The sequence below is a fragment of the Cervus elaphus genome, chromosome 9 (genome assembly GCF_910594005.1).
Source record: "Cervus elaphus chromosome 9, mCerEla1.1, whole genome shotgun sequence".
NCBI lineage: Eukaryota > Metazoa > Chordata > Mammalia > Artiodactyla > Cervidae > Cervus > Cervus elaphus.
This window is the reverse complement of record NC_057823.1, coordinates 27,772,022-27,787,742: the sequence shown is the minus strand read 5'-3', so window position 1 is coordinate 27,787,742 and position 15,721 is coordinate 27,772,022. Positions and strand designations below refer to the sequence as shown.

The following is a 15,721-nucleotide window of genomic DNA, read 5'->3' as shown; positions in this document are numbered from 1 at the left end:
TTTGTACCAAGCAATGTGCTTCCCTGGTGGCTCAGAGGTAAAGAACCTGCCTGCTAATGCTGGAGATACAGGTTCGATTCCTGGGCCGGGACGATTCCCTGGAGCAGGGAATGGCACCCCGCTCCAGTATTCTTGCCTGGGAAATCTCAGGGGCAGAGGTGCCTGATGGGCTACAGTCCATGGGGTAGCAGAAGAGTTCAACACGACTTACTGGCTAAAACAAACAAACCCAACAATGTACCAAGTTCTTTATGTATCAGGGTATATTTTGTGAACTAATCCACAATTCAGAGCCCCTTTACTCCTAGATCAACCTCTCCCTTCCCAGCATTCATCGGCACCAAATTGGCCACGCAGCTATCATTCAAGGGAGAGGATAAGACTTGACAAAGTCCTGTGAGGAAGAAAAAGCCAAAGGAAGGGATGACTCCTCTGTGCTGAGGCGTTCTCTCAGAGTGAGGCTGGAGAAGCAAAGCGTGAGAATCCCGGAGCCGGGACGGGGTATCAGATACAGCGATGGGAAGGCCAAGGACACAGCACATCTGCCTCCTCTGGGGACTCCGGGAGGAAGCCACCTCAGAAACCCACCCCAACTGGAAGAGAACCAAAATGGTTCCTGCGTGTCCCCACAAGGACTACGAGACTGCTAGAGGGTTTGGCCAGGACGTTTGCAAAATACTACACTACTGTTCGTACCTAACAGATAAGCAAAAACCCTTTAAAAACATCACGCCACAGAGTTGTGAGTTTAACTGGGATTCCCCAAAGTCCTTTCCTCACCCCCTCAGCTCCTTAGCCATCATCTGCTCAGTGGCTCTTTGATCCTGTCTGATTCCAGTGCCAGGTTTTCCCCTCAAACGCCCCGTGCCTGAAAAATGCTGCTTGGTATTCTCTGGCCTCCATCAAGCCCTCACAACTGTCTGATCATCAAACAGCTTTTCAGATACCACCTCCTCCACAAATCATTCCTGTAACAATTACATGAAAGAGGTCAAGTTCCTTGGCTCCCATACAAATACAAAGGCATAAACTATACTTTTTAGTTTTGCAGAGTCATAAGCAAAAGAAGGTACATAATTCTGCAGTCAGAAATACTTGTAAACGTCAGCAATTATTTTTAAAAAGTATCACAAAGTAATACAAAAATTACATGATGTTGTGTCTCTGTATATCTTATTATAATCTAAACTGCTAAGATCTCACTATGATCTCCAAAACTATAAAATGTTATCGTTGAATAAGCTACAGAGTTTAAGCAAGATATTTTAAAAGATATTTTCCTTTTAAAAAGGCCTAGATAATGCTTTCCATTTTCTACTTATGATTTCTAAGGTATAGTGGGTTTATTTCTTAGTTTACCACATAGGTAACCAAGCCACGATTTGAAACCATTATAAACATTGTTGACTCAATCTTGCCCCCTACAGGGAATGTTAACGTTTTACTGAAGTCACTGGGATTTAAAAATTTGTAATATGGAGACAACGTTAAGATAAAATTGACTCTTTTTAAATCCAATTTTGCCACCTCAGAGAGAGGCAAAGTCTATTCTAATAATGTTAAAACATCATAAATCTGTTCAAAATGACCCAACAGTAAATTTTATTTAGAATGGCTTCATCTGGGGCTCTAAATGTCAAAATTAAATCACTGATAAAATCCTGAGATACTTTAATAAATGATTTCTCAGACTTGTCCAATTATAAGAATATCCTGGGATATTTTGTAACAATCTCATGCAAGACTGGCATTTCACAAACTTTGTTTTACAGTGGAATAACTTTGGGGGCTTTAAGAATTAAATGCCAGTGCTCAGGTGTGGGCCCCACTGCTCAAGATTCTTGTTTAATCGATCTGGATGAAGCTTCCTGGAAATGATAATATACAACCATGGCTGAAATTCATTGTATTTGGAACACTCAATTTGGGCATCTAGGTTACAGGAATAAGAATCAGTATTTTGGACCAAAAAAACCCAGGTGATTCTTATGACCAAAGACAGGTAAAGAGTGATCTAGCCCAGTGACCTTATTTTTCAAACAAGAGATTAGTTATGAACTGACCTGCTCTGGTGGCTCAGTCGGTAAAGAATCTGAATGTAATGCAGGAGACGAAGGTTCGATCCCTGAGTCAGGAAGATCCCCTGGAGAAGGAAATGGCAGCCCACTCCAGTATTCTTGCCTGGGAAATCCCATGGACAGAGGAAGCTGGTGGGCTACAGCCCATGGGGTTGCAACAATTGGACACGACTTAGCGACTAATCTACCACCACCACCTAAAGCGTACTTGATCTGTCAAATTCTAATTAAAATTTCTCTGTGACATTGAGAACTTAATTTTTCTTAAGACAAAAACAATGTTCAAAATTTGGAATGTGCCTTGTATGCTATTTCTAAATCAGAGGAAGATACTCACAAACATTCAGCTTTGCCCATATGGAAGAATTTTGCATGCATTAAACCATGACATTAAGTATGGTCATGGGAAACATAGTTTTTAATCCACAGAAGATGAGGCACCCATAGAACCAGTGTTTCTTGGTACCATAATAAGCCACCACAATCTTACTTGTAAATGTCAACTGCAGTATCACAAATCATAGCATCTTCCATGAGGAACGCCTATACCTGGCTTTCTGTGTGACTTTAGATTGATTTCAGGTCAAAATGTGGTATCAACTTCCTGGAAAACACAGGAGATTGAAACCATATCACAGAAACTCCCTTTCCCACAACAAACATGAACAGCAACAAAGAAGGTAAATGCTAACAACAAAAAAATTCACTCTTAGCACCTAAAGTAGTAAACAGTTGCAAACTCCTGCCGCAGTATTTGAAAATGGCAGCAAGGAATGAAATATTGAATAGAAGACTGCTCCCCAAATAATACACAAAATAAGAACAATTCATCAGTATCCTGGGAAGTCTCACCAATTCTCCCTGGGGAGCTAATGTGAGCTCAGCTTATGGGGAAATCAGGGAAAATTTGAAAGAATGAAAGTCCCTCCTTACCAACATAATATCTCATCAGAAAGCAGAAAAACAGAGGAATAGCCACTGTGATCTCTACCAGATGGGAGGAAACCAGACAGTGAAGACAGGATGCTCCTTGCCACACAGGGTAATTATCCCAAGTACTCAACAGGAGAAGAGGAGACCCAGGGACGATTAGGAAAAAAGATTCTCAGGGAGCAGGAGGCTGAACTGAAGCCCCTTATGATGACAGTGGGGAAGAGAAACTACCGCTGGAGGATAATCGGGGCATAGCGGAGAAATCAGAACCAAGCATGACTCTCTGAAGTCAAAGGTACACCAGGGACTGTAGCTGAAATGGGTAGAATCACCCAACTTCCAAGGATTTCCTCTTTGGAAAGAGAATAATCCTCAGACCACACAGAGTGATCCAGGCACACACCATGCGAAGAATATCCAGAGAAAGTACAGAGCACTGATCCTTTCCTCCAAGCTGCCCAACCCCCAGCTGAGATCTTCCGCTCCTCTTCTGGGCTCAGAACACTAAGTACTTAAATCCCTGGCTCTCAAACAGGAGCAAATACAGGAAGACAACTCAGGTAATTTGAAGTGAAGTTGCTCAGTCGCGTCCGACTCTTTGCGACCCCGTGAACTGTAACCCACCAGGCTCCTCCGTCCATGGGATTCTCCAGGCAAGAATACTGGAGTGGGTTGCCATTTCCTTCTCCAGGGGATCTTTCGAACCCAGGGAACGAACCTGGGTCTCCCGCATTGCAGGCAGACGCTTTATCCTCTGAGCCACCAGGGAAGCAAGGGAGAAAAGGAAAATTCACTTTTACCAAATTAGTGCAAATAGAAGCTCTGGACAGAGCTGCCCATTTTAAGCAAACATAAGAAAAAAAAAAACTGGACAGGAACTACCTAATATATTATCATTTTTTTTTAAGGCACAGAGCAGATTAAGAAAACAAGAATGCTCCATTATAGGAAGAAAGAATAATCAAGGAAATGGAAAATAATTATACATCATTAGCATAATGTTTTTAGGGCCTTTTAGGAAATGCCCCTTTATCACATTGAGGAAGATCTCTTTTATTCTCCAGTTTGTTGACAGTTTCAGGGATGGATTCTGTCAAATGTTTTTCCTGCATCTATCTGGATAATCATGTGATCTTTAAAATTTGCTGATATGGTGAGTTACACTGATTTTTTTATTCTGGGATTAATATGGGGGCTTCCCTGATGGCTCGGCAGGTAAAGAATCCAACTGCAATGCAGGACACACAGGAGATGCAAGTTCGATTCCTGGGTCTGGAAGATTCCCTGGAGTAAGAAGTGGCAACCACTGCAGGATTCTTGCCTGGAGAACTCCATGGACAGAGGAGTCTGGCGGGCTACAGGGCATGGAGTTGCAAAGAGTCGGACATGACTGGGCAACTGAGCACAAACATGCTGGGATAACATACACTCTTTCAATATACTGTTGGTGTGCTTTGCTAAAATTGGGACATTTTGCCTCAAGAAAAATATTTGTATGCCATTTTCTTTTTCTTGAAATGCCATTTTCCAGCTTTGGTCTCAAGGTAATTTGGCTTCCTAAAATGAATTGATAAGTTTTAACTCCTGTTCCTTTTCTAGAAAAATCTGCCTTTGGGATTGACATTATTTCCTTCTTAAATGTTCAGTAGAATTGACCAATGAAGTTGAGTCAGGATTTTTCTTTATAAGAAGGTTTTTAACTACATATTCAATTTCTTTAATTGGTAGAGGAATATCTGTGCTATTTTTTCTCAAGTGAACTTTGTTGATTTACACCTTTCAAGAAATTGTCCACTTCATTTTTATTAGCCAGAAGTTGTTCATGGTATTGCCTCATTGTTCACTTATTAGCAAAATCTGTATTGATGTTACCTCTCCAATTCTTGATAGTGATAATTTGTGTCTTTGCTTTTTCCTTGTTAGTGTAGATAGTGGCCTCTCAACTTTATTGATTTTTCAATGAACCAGCTTTTGGTTTCAATGATTTTCTCACTTTTTTCTTTTTCCTACTTCATTTGCTTTTACTCTGACCTTTATTATTTCTTTTCCTCTGCTTACCTTTGGTTTAATTTGTTATTCTTTTTCTAATTTTTTAATGAAAAAGTTGACACCACTGATTTAAGACCTCTCCTTCTTCTAATATAGACCTTTAGAACTGTACAATTCCCTATAAATATTTCTCCAATGGCATCTCATAAAATTTGATATTGTTTTCATTTTTATTCAATTCAAAATGCTTTCTAATTTTCCCTTTGATTTCTTCTTCAATCCATGGATACTAGAAATGGGTTTACACAGCTTCTGAATGTTTGGGTATTTCCAGAGATCTTTCTGTTATTGCTTTCTGATTCAATTCTGCTGTGAACTGAGAAGACACTTTGAATACACTTAAAGAATCTGTCAGGCTATGCCTGGGTTCTTTCTGCCTGCAGCACAGCCTGGAAAAAACTCTTGAGCAGCAAGCTGGGGAAGTCTAGCAGAGTCCTTCTTTCAAGGATCACTTTCTGTTGTTACCTGAGATCCAGTATCTTGAAACCCATTGTTTCATATATTTTACTCTATTTTTCAATTCTTCTCAGGCAGGAGGGTGAATCTGAATCCTGTCAGTCCATCTTGGCTGGAAACAGAAGTCTCAAATTTGTTTGAAGTATTACGAGTTTTGAATGAACATTTTAGCAGATCACACACATGAAGACATTCTGGGTATAAACATTCAGAGGTATAATAAAAAATGTACATATCAAAAAGATTTCCCTAGGCCAAAAGAATATAAAATAACAAGCCATCTCTTTCATTCAATTGGAATTGTGTACCTAACATTCTTATGAACTGATACAATATATTTCTAAAGAGCAGAATCACATTACTTCTGTAATTTTGTGTTTCCCTTGAAATAAAGTTGTGATTAAGTGTGTGAGTTGTGTTGGTATACCATTGTGTTCAAATCCGACTTTCTTCAATTGATTTTCTGAGTGAATTTCAGCAAGTTGTTTTACCTCCTTGTGCCTCAGTTTTCTCTTGCAATATGATGTTTAAAAATATCTTTGCGCTGGTGTATTAATTCTTCTAAAGAACTTATCATAATCCCCAATATTACATAATTTTCCATTTCAAACTAATACTAATTTAACTTATGCAGATATAAATCATAATCTGACTGAAAGACTATGCAAAGGTAATAGATTCATAGCTATTATCTAACTGACATGCAAGCAATGAGTTCTACTGAATGATGTCTCTGCCTTCAGCTTCTCAAACTTCCATTTCTTTTAGTTTGCCACTTCAGGTTGACCTTTACAGAGCACTTCTTTTAAATTTAGAAGTCCTTTACAATCCCTCTCCCCTGAATAGAGGGCAGCCTCTTGACTTTGGCATTCCAGACTTCATACATTAAGGTTCAAGCCTATTTTTCCAGCCTCATCTTCTCCTCACCCCTTTCACCATGGTCTTAGAGCCATACTGAAAAATAAGCATCCATGAACATTCAAAGACCTCTACTACGTCTGTACTTTTTTTCATCCTATTTCTTCTACTTGGAACCGCTGTGTTTATGTAGTCACACATAGAGTCTGCCTTTTATATACTGCGCTATGTGGAGTAGACGGAACACAAAGCCAACTTAAGATAAAAAGCTTTGCTCTCAAAAAAGCTCACAGCTAAGAAAGCAAGCAGGCACAACGCAAAGATGAAGAGAGCTAGTCTAAAGGAATGGGACATACAACAGGTCTAGTCAAAAAAAGAGCAAGCCTAATTATTCCAGGAAAAGTAAGGTAAGGCAGGGAGGCAAGTGGTGGTCAAAGAAAGCTTCACAGAAAAATTGTTTCTGGACTGTCTGAAGACCCTTCTGACCTATTCCTATTAGATTTAGCAACGTACAAGCCCACTGATTACAAGTACCTTGAGTGAAATAAACTCTACTAAGTATTAGTTAACACTGTGAAATGCTTGGAACAAGACCTTGTGCATAGGGAAGGCCGAAACGAAGACTAAAGAGACCAATACGACAGTAAATACTAATGGTAACGTGGATATTTACAGTAGAAATACTTCAAAACAAGATGAGCAGGGTCTACAAATTCAACTGCCTAGCATGCAAGACCTGGAGGAGGGCATGGCAAGCCACTCCAGTATTCTTGCCTGGAGAATCCCCATGGACAGAGGAGCCTGGCGGGCTACAGTCCATGGGGTTGCAAAGAGTCGGGACATGACTGATTGACTAAGCACAGCACAGCATGCAAGGCAGTGATGACGATATATGATACTTTTCATTTGATATGTATTATTAGAAAAAAATCCACTCAAAAATTCAAACAGTGAAACTTAACGCTATTCACAACTGACGTACTCTGATCTGAGACACTCCTAGAAATGCTGGAACAATCTCCCTCATCCATAAAGGCTATTTTGTCTAGGAGAGCATATCATATCTTGGCTTTATTTCTCATAATTTTAGCTTGTTATTTATTAAGCCCTTACTCTATGCCAGACACTGGCTAGGCACTTTATCTTTCACTTAATTCTCATCCCGGGAACGTGAGCCACTCTTAAAATATGCTGTTTATTCTGAGTCCTTACTCTTTCAATAAAAACAGCATTAAACTTTATTTGTATGACTTAAATTCCTTTATTCCATATTTGCAATCCCATGTTTAATACTGAATTGTTATCTTTTTGATAACTAGGGAGTTCATTTAAAAGAGATTAGCATCAATAATTATCATTTATTGGGTACCGGGTATTATATTATTAAGTCTTAAAAATATTTCAAGGTTGAAAGAGGAGACATCTATTACATATGCAGAAACACAGATCAGAGAGGGCAATCACATTTCCAAGGTCACACAGGGCTTAATATGAAGGTTCTATTTTGGCTATACACTGTGTTCCTAAAACACAGGAAATGTCACTCAATAGATATCTACCACGTGTCACACACCCTGCCTGTTAGGTATTAGGAGCTTAACACAGTATTGCTTTTAATCTTCCCAACAACTCTATGAGGTAACTGCAGGTTCACAATCCTTTATCTGAAACCCTTGGAAACAGGTGTTATTCAAGAACTTTTAGAATTTGGAATTTTTAAAAAATATACGATGATATAACATAAACCCCTCTCCCCACACATGCACATTTTATTTATTGCTTTTGGCTAACTCCCATGTATTTAACCTTTCATTATATTTCACTCATGTGTGTGTGTGTGTGTGTCTGTGTGTGTGGCAGCTTCACCTAGTTTTCACACTAGAACTCTAATGTCTCTGGTCCTGATGGTGAAATAGGAAAATATTTATGAAGTTACACAAAGATAAAATATTTGAATATTTTTACTTTGTATTGCAGGTTCCTCTGCCTCTAGATAGATAAAGCGATAAATACATAAAGGGCACTTAGAGATGGAATAAATGAAAATACTCACTGATTTAACTCAAAGGAATTTTATAAATAAAGCAACAAGGTCTAACAGGCTGCCAGCACAGTCAATCTAGCTGCATAGATCGAAAGAGCGCAGGCTTAAACTGGACAGTGAGAAGTGGAAGGCCTGGCCTCTCCCAGATCAGATCAGTCAATGAGCTGATCTTCTCCCAAACTTAGAGCCAATCTTTACACAGCCTGGCATCTCCACTCTGAGTTTCAGCTTCCCATCTCCCTGTGCTATCATTCTGCATTCTTCTTTTCTTTTCCTTCCACTTCCCACTGCCTGCTCTTTTTTCCTTCCTCATTTTCCTTCCCTTGCGTTCTTAGCGGCATTCAAGATAAGGATGTCATCTGAGCTACTGCCAAAAAGTTAAGTTCCCACAGATCTTCTGGTATTTCTCGGATGCCCATTTAAGGCTACGTTTAGCTTAGTGAGTGCAAGGTTATAAAATGTTCAGGAGTGCATAACTCTGTGTGTGTGTGTGTTTGTGTGTGAGTGCGGGAGCATGTGAGTTTGACATCTACAGTTGGTAATGTTCTCCCTCTGCTCCTTGCGATTTCATTCTCACGAAATCCTCTGAGCCTTAGGAAAAGGGAGACCTCTTACTTCTATCAAACAACATCAGTTCAGTAACTGTGATAACTGGTATTCATTATGGAGTTTAAATAACGTTATTCAGCATGCGATTCCACCATGCGCTATGGTATAATATCAACATAAGCGTTAGTCTGATACTGCTTTTTCCCATTATAATGGGTTGGGTTTTTTTTCATTCAGATTAACTGCAAGAAGACTTCTGTAATTCTTCTTTAATCAGAAACCATTTCTGAGCTCTCTCACATAAATTTGTTCTTACTCCTATTATAGTATTTACTATGTCACATTTTACTTTAATATTTAAATAAATGATTAGGCTTATTCTTTAAATAGATAATTTGCTCCTCATTAACAGGGAGTATGTGTTATTTGTATTTGTAACTTGAGCTTCAAGTACTTTGCCTAAAACTTAATAAATACTCAATAAATACTCAATATGTGACAAATATTTATAAATAAATTTAGTCCCCCTCCTGTACATTCTAACTTGTAGTTAAAAAAGGGAAAAATTCCAAAAGCACTAGGAAAAAACTATAGATATCTGTAAGATTTGGAAATGGGAAGACTTTTTAAACATAAGGAATAAATCATAAACAGTCTTTTTAGAAGGAAATGAACAGAACATATGAAAAGGTTTAAGTTTTCACATATTCAATGACCCATCAATTACATTTCTAGGATATATTCTAAGACTAAAATCAAAGGTAAATACTTACCTACACAGATTTTTATCACAGCTTTGCTAACATACAAACCAACCAACTAACAAACTGAAAAGAAAACCTGAAAATGACCTTAAATGCTAAGCATTAACTAATAAGAAACATAACTACAGTAGGCAGCTATATCACTATAACTGAGTTTAAGGTCTGACATCAAATTGTTTGAGGTCCTCCTTCCATTCTAATATCCCCAACGCTACCAGAAATTTGAAGTGGGCAAAATATCCTCATCTGAGATAGAGAAAATAACTTTACAAATATCATGTGGTTGTTTAGCATGAAGAAACCGAGCCCTCATTATTACAACATGCAGTGCAACTATTACAATTCATATCTAATGTAACGCAGTTCATAACCTGAAAGGAGAAGCAAGATATAAGTATGGTTCATGTTATAGATCATGGAATATTCTTACAGTCGATTCCAGTGAGAATGGAAAGATCCCACTCTTGGTAAGCAATAGATGTGAAGTAGAATAAAGGACTCAAAGTATAACCCGAATCTTAAAAGTAACTAATTCTGAGAGAAATCATAAATAACTGCAGTTCTTATTTCTCCTTGCCTTATTTTTTAAATTATCTTACAATGAACACACATCACCTTTAGATAAGAATGAGACCATGGGAGGAATTTTTTCTAAAAATACCGCCTATACATTTCTTTAAAGCATCAAGTCCACTGCATATTTAATTCCAAAGAGAATTCCACCTCTTTCACTATACTTAAATTCCAAGATCATGGAATAAGCATTGATAAATTATTTCTGAACAAATTTAAGTCTGGTCTACAGAATCCCCAGAATTCTGGAAAACCCTAATTTGTCCATTTCCACTGCTGTTCTTAGAGAATCTGGATAAGGTCTGAGTGGGTTTAATAACAGTCACAATTACTTTACCAACTGAAATATGGGTGGATGACCAAAAATGTACAGAATTATTCAAGAGGTTATAATTAGACCTCAAGGTGTCAACACACAATACTGGGCAGTAAGTTTTAATTGATGCCTTTAGGGAAGTCACCATCATCACATTCCTCCTGAATGAGACAGTAAGAGATGCACTGTATGTCTATCAAATATCCACTTAAACAAGAGCGTAATAATGAACAACCAGGACCCTGACAATTAAATACTGTTTCATGATGGAGGGAGGGAGTGAGCACCCTTGACTGGAAATATTAGAGAAGAAGCTGAGTTGACTCCTCCTGGACATGTTTTTAGACACTGAATTCAGGCATTAACTGCATCATTTTATGAAAGTTACCCTGAAGGTAAAATCCATCCATTTTACACAAGGACATGAAAGTTTAGACTTTGTAAACAATTGCAACTTGATCTAACTTTTTCTTCCAATGCAGATTAAGATTAACAAAAGGAATTTTTCTTTAAAATGTCAAAAGGTTAAAAAGTAAATTTCCAATCTTTCTCTTTAAGGCATCATTTACTGAAAGACGTATATTTTAAAGGAAATGTCACTAAGCATAAGGATATTTGAAATGTTACCAAATTTACACACTTTTCAAAAGGAGTTCATGTTTACATGCTAAAAAAACAATTTGTAGCAGTAATTTATAATATATCAGAGACCCATAATTTAAAAGGGTCTCTGATATATTTCTAACAGATGGTCCTTATATAAGCTTAAAGGAAAATTCAATTACAAAACATGATTTCAACAATCATTCAAGGTAAAGAAGCTGAAACAGGGACCTTGAGCAGGCCACATTTATTATCAAGTAATCATTGTTTTTAGTCTAGAAATCCTTCAGGTATATTTGTTTCTTGCCTGCCTGCCCCCTCCAAGTTTCTACCGACAAATAATAAAATACACTTTAAGTGTTAAGAGAAAAAAAACGCCGAGTCTTGATATATAATAATGATTTCATTTCTATGTATTCTCAGGTGTACATTAAGTACAATATTTATCTTTTTCAAATGCCATCTGTTTGAAGAGAGAAGCAAAAAGAATTAAGTATCTTCATGTGCCTTGGACACAGCTAAGCCGTCTGCATTTTATAATCAGCATGAGACCACAGGAACTTTTTCTTTAAGGCTAAGTATAAAAGGTCATTGTATGTATCAGCAAGAGTGAGGAAAAAACTCCAAAGAGGTTCAGCTTACAGAGCACCAAGATTCAGGTTAAACACTACAATCATGCCAGTCATTAACTACCACCCAGTCTCTATCTCCAGGCAGGAAACCAGTCTGCCAGAAGCCCAGATAACTGGAAAAACTGCCAGGTTTATCATACGACTGGATCCCAAGAGACCAATTTAAAGGGAAATTATGTGTTCTACACTAAGAAGAAAAGTATGTCTAATTTTACAAAAGTCTTTTTTTTTTAGGAGAACAAAGAACGTATGTTTTTAAATTTAGTAATTGAAAAACAGGGCTTCCCAGGTGGCGCTAGTGGTAAAGAAGCACCTACCAATGCAGGAGACATTAGAGACGCTGGTTTGATCCCTGGGCCGGGAAGATCCCCTGAAGGAGGGCATGGCAACCCACTCCAGTATTCTTGCCTGGAGAATCTCATGGACAGAGAAGCCTGGCAGGCTGCAGTCCATAGGGTCACAAAGAGTCAGACACGACTGAAGCAACTTCGCACCCACGCAAATTGAAAAAGACAATATGAATCTTAAATGTGAACTGGGCACACAGGGCTATTCCCTAACCTCAACATAAGTAAGTTCTCCTTTTTGTAGCAAATTCAGACAATTTTCTTGAGAAAAATTATGAACTCCACTCTCAGTGGGATTAGCTATCACACATTAAAAATTCAATTAGAAATATATTTTAAGGACATTAAAGTTCACAGTTGCAATCTAAGATTGGAAATTGTTAATTCCTCCTTTGGAAGAAATGGAGTTTTAGAATTTTCATCTGAAGGTGAATACTTAAAAAGATTTTTAAGCAAACCCACATTAAAAAAGAAATACTTCAGGCCAATTCGTTACTTAGTTTTGTAGTGCTTCTGAAAACCACGCTACTGTACATGTAAAATATATTTTAATGTCTTTATTAAGTTTCCATAAATTTAGTAAGGACTAACAAACCCAATGAATGAATAACTGTTGCAGACAGAATAATGATGTAATGCCTGGAAGCCTCTTTGTTAAAAAACTACCCAATTCCTCTGCCAATTAGGAACTGAATTTGAAGTCTGCTTTAGGATGAAAGTACTGAAAAGTTTACATGATCTCCAGAAAAATGAACATCATCTCCACCAATTATAACTATGTTTGAAATTTTAAATTTTACTATTTTTCCATTCTATGGTGTTTAAATAAACATCATCTCAGAAATTTGTTTTATTCCATTCTCAACAACTTATCACTTTATGCTAACATTTCATAATTAATTTTTCTTCCCCAAATAAAAGCATCTGGTGAAGACATTTAAATTTCTCCTAAGTATAACTATAAACTCTGTCATCTGTGGAATGTACTTCGGTCCCAAGAAATCTCAATTACCCCAGAAATAATATAAATATCTTAATGTACATATACATACAAGTGTATGTTAAAAGGCTGCATACATCTTACTTTTCAAACTTTACCATATAATTCTAATTTCTCAGCTTCTTCTTGAGCTTTAACCTGAATGCCAGGATTAAGTTTTGTCAGTGTAATGGATATAATTTGAAAAACATAAGGTTTCTTTGCAATTCAAAGCCTCTGTACATACATAAACCATCACCACTATTTATCTCTAACATTTCAATGACATAACTTCATATACTTAAAGTTTCACAACAGAGAAATCACTATACAACTTTAGATGCTATGACAAGTCCTGGAAAAGTAAATTGAGCATGTATGTAATTATGAACGATTATGTAATACTGATTTTAGTTTAAGCTTATTTTACTTTTATGGTTCAGTGGTAAATAGTTGTTTATCACATTTTATAAAATTGATCTTTGATATGCCCTTTTGCAATACATGAGCATTACTAATAGTTCACGTATTGCATCAACATTGGGGATTTTCAGTACTTTACAGGTCACAAGCTTTCCTGCTACTTAAATTATGATAAACCGGTTTCAAATGGGCTTGACCAACAGTTTACACAAATAAGGTGGACAAAGATGGAAACCTAGCCAGCACCCATTCTCTGTCCCTTTTCTCCTGCCCACCACAACTTCCACTGGGTTGAGACCAAACTCCCCCTTTCAGGTGACTCTGGGAAGCTTTCATCATCTCCTGCTCCAAACATAGGTCCTGATAAGTTTACATGGAACATATTAATACCATTCCTCTTATCAGGGATTGGTTCAAAAACTCAAGATTAAGCCAATCAGCATAGGAAATAACTCTGAAGGCTATTACTGGCCCACAGTTAGAGGAGAGGTTTTCTCTCTCTAGATGTCAACAAGAAAGCACGTTGCATTAGTTATAGCTGACAGTCATTTTACAACCATACAGAACTGGCGGGTAGGGCAAAACCAACACACAAAGGAAGGCAGGGCCAAAGAGAAGTAGAACAGCTGAATGAGTCTTGATCATGTCCTACCTGAAGCCCACTGACTCTGGACATTTTGTTATGCAATGTAATACATTTCCTTGTTGGTTAGGTTCATTTATTTCAGGTTTTTGCCGGTCTTGCAACCAAGAACATATTACATCTTTACATCTTTTTTTAACAGAGGCAATGCTCCCAACAGTGATTCCTAATTTGAATTAACTCCAAATTATTAGAATTTGCCATCCAGTCACTCACTCAAAATTACCCCACAGCCATAGTGCCAGAGCTGGCCTTCTAAACTGAGGTTGCTCTGGTGGAAAAAACTGAGATACTTCAGCTGGTATTAGCTACATCACAAAATCTGACCATGCAAGTTACAGACATAATCAAAGAATGAAAATATTGTTTCATTAGAAGAATTTTCATTGGGTAATAAAAATATTACACATATTTACAATAAGACAGACTTCTCCAAAGGGGCGTTCTCTTTTCTCTTCTTACCTCTTTCACACTGTGGACCAGTGAATCCATAAACACAAGCACAGCGGTTAGGTCCGATACAACGTCCACCATTCTGACATCCATTTTCACAGACAGCTGCACGCAAACACAGCAAGAAGCTCATTACACAGCGAAAGTCCAAGAATAATGTAGGAGTGTAGATATGTAGCCAGTAATGGATCTTACCTCTAAAACATGTCACATCATGCATTTAAATAAATATTGAGACTGAAACCTCCACAATTCACATAAATCACATTGTTATGTAATCATTCAGTAAGGTTTTTTTTTTTTCTATAAATCAGAATCACAAGAATTGGCTGACTCTGATCATACAGTCAGAATACAATGATTTAATCCTCTATGTCAGTTCTATGAACCCTACAATCTACTTTCATAGGTTAAAGGTGATTAAAATATGAAAGAAGATTGCAGACTCTAGACAACAGACAGAGGGAGAAAACTCTCCACAGGGTATAATTTCACAGAAACAGCTGTGTAAGTATTCGAATATTTTGATTTCTAAAGATATACTGCAAATGAATAACACTCAACTAATGTAATTAATCAAAAGGAAAGGAATTTTCTTTAAATACTATGAAGGTGTAAGAGATGTAAATGAAAGTCACTGTCCCAGACATGGTCCCTCATTAAACATATGCTAGCCCTTAAACCATGAATGGGAAAACGCATCCATGACTGACCCTCAGGATCTATCCCTGGGGAGGCGGAAGGAGGACGTCTCTCAGGGTTTTCTAAGACAGAGCTTCCAAATGCTTCTCCAGGGGGAAGAAGAGGGCTGGATAAGCCTGGAGCATGTCCTGAGAGAGCTCGTTCAGTAGAGATGAATACTAGGCTCACCTACTCAGGTCAGATTAACAATGCCTCTCTTCTCACGAATTTTTTATATTGGTATGGAAAACATAGTTATTATTCATAAAAATTATGTTAACAGGTAACATGGCTTTCTATTACTTGAAAGGAAATAATTTTTTTTTAATTTCTCAATTTT

General features: G+C 37.5%; 1 protein-coding gene across 1 annotated transcript in view; it reads right to left on the bottom strand.

Annotated features, from left to right (window-relative positions):
* Window positions 1-15,721, bottom strand: part of FBN2 (fibrillin 2) — a 219,287-nt gene that overhangs the window by 190,871 nt on the left and 12,695 nt on the right. Inside the window, exon 5 of the mRNA XM_043912195.1 lies at window positions 14,710-14,805. Coding sequence (XP_043768130.1) covers window positions 14,710-14,805 — 96 coding nt within the window. The remainder of the gene's footprint in view (window positions 1-14,709; window positions 14,806-15,721) is intronic.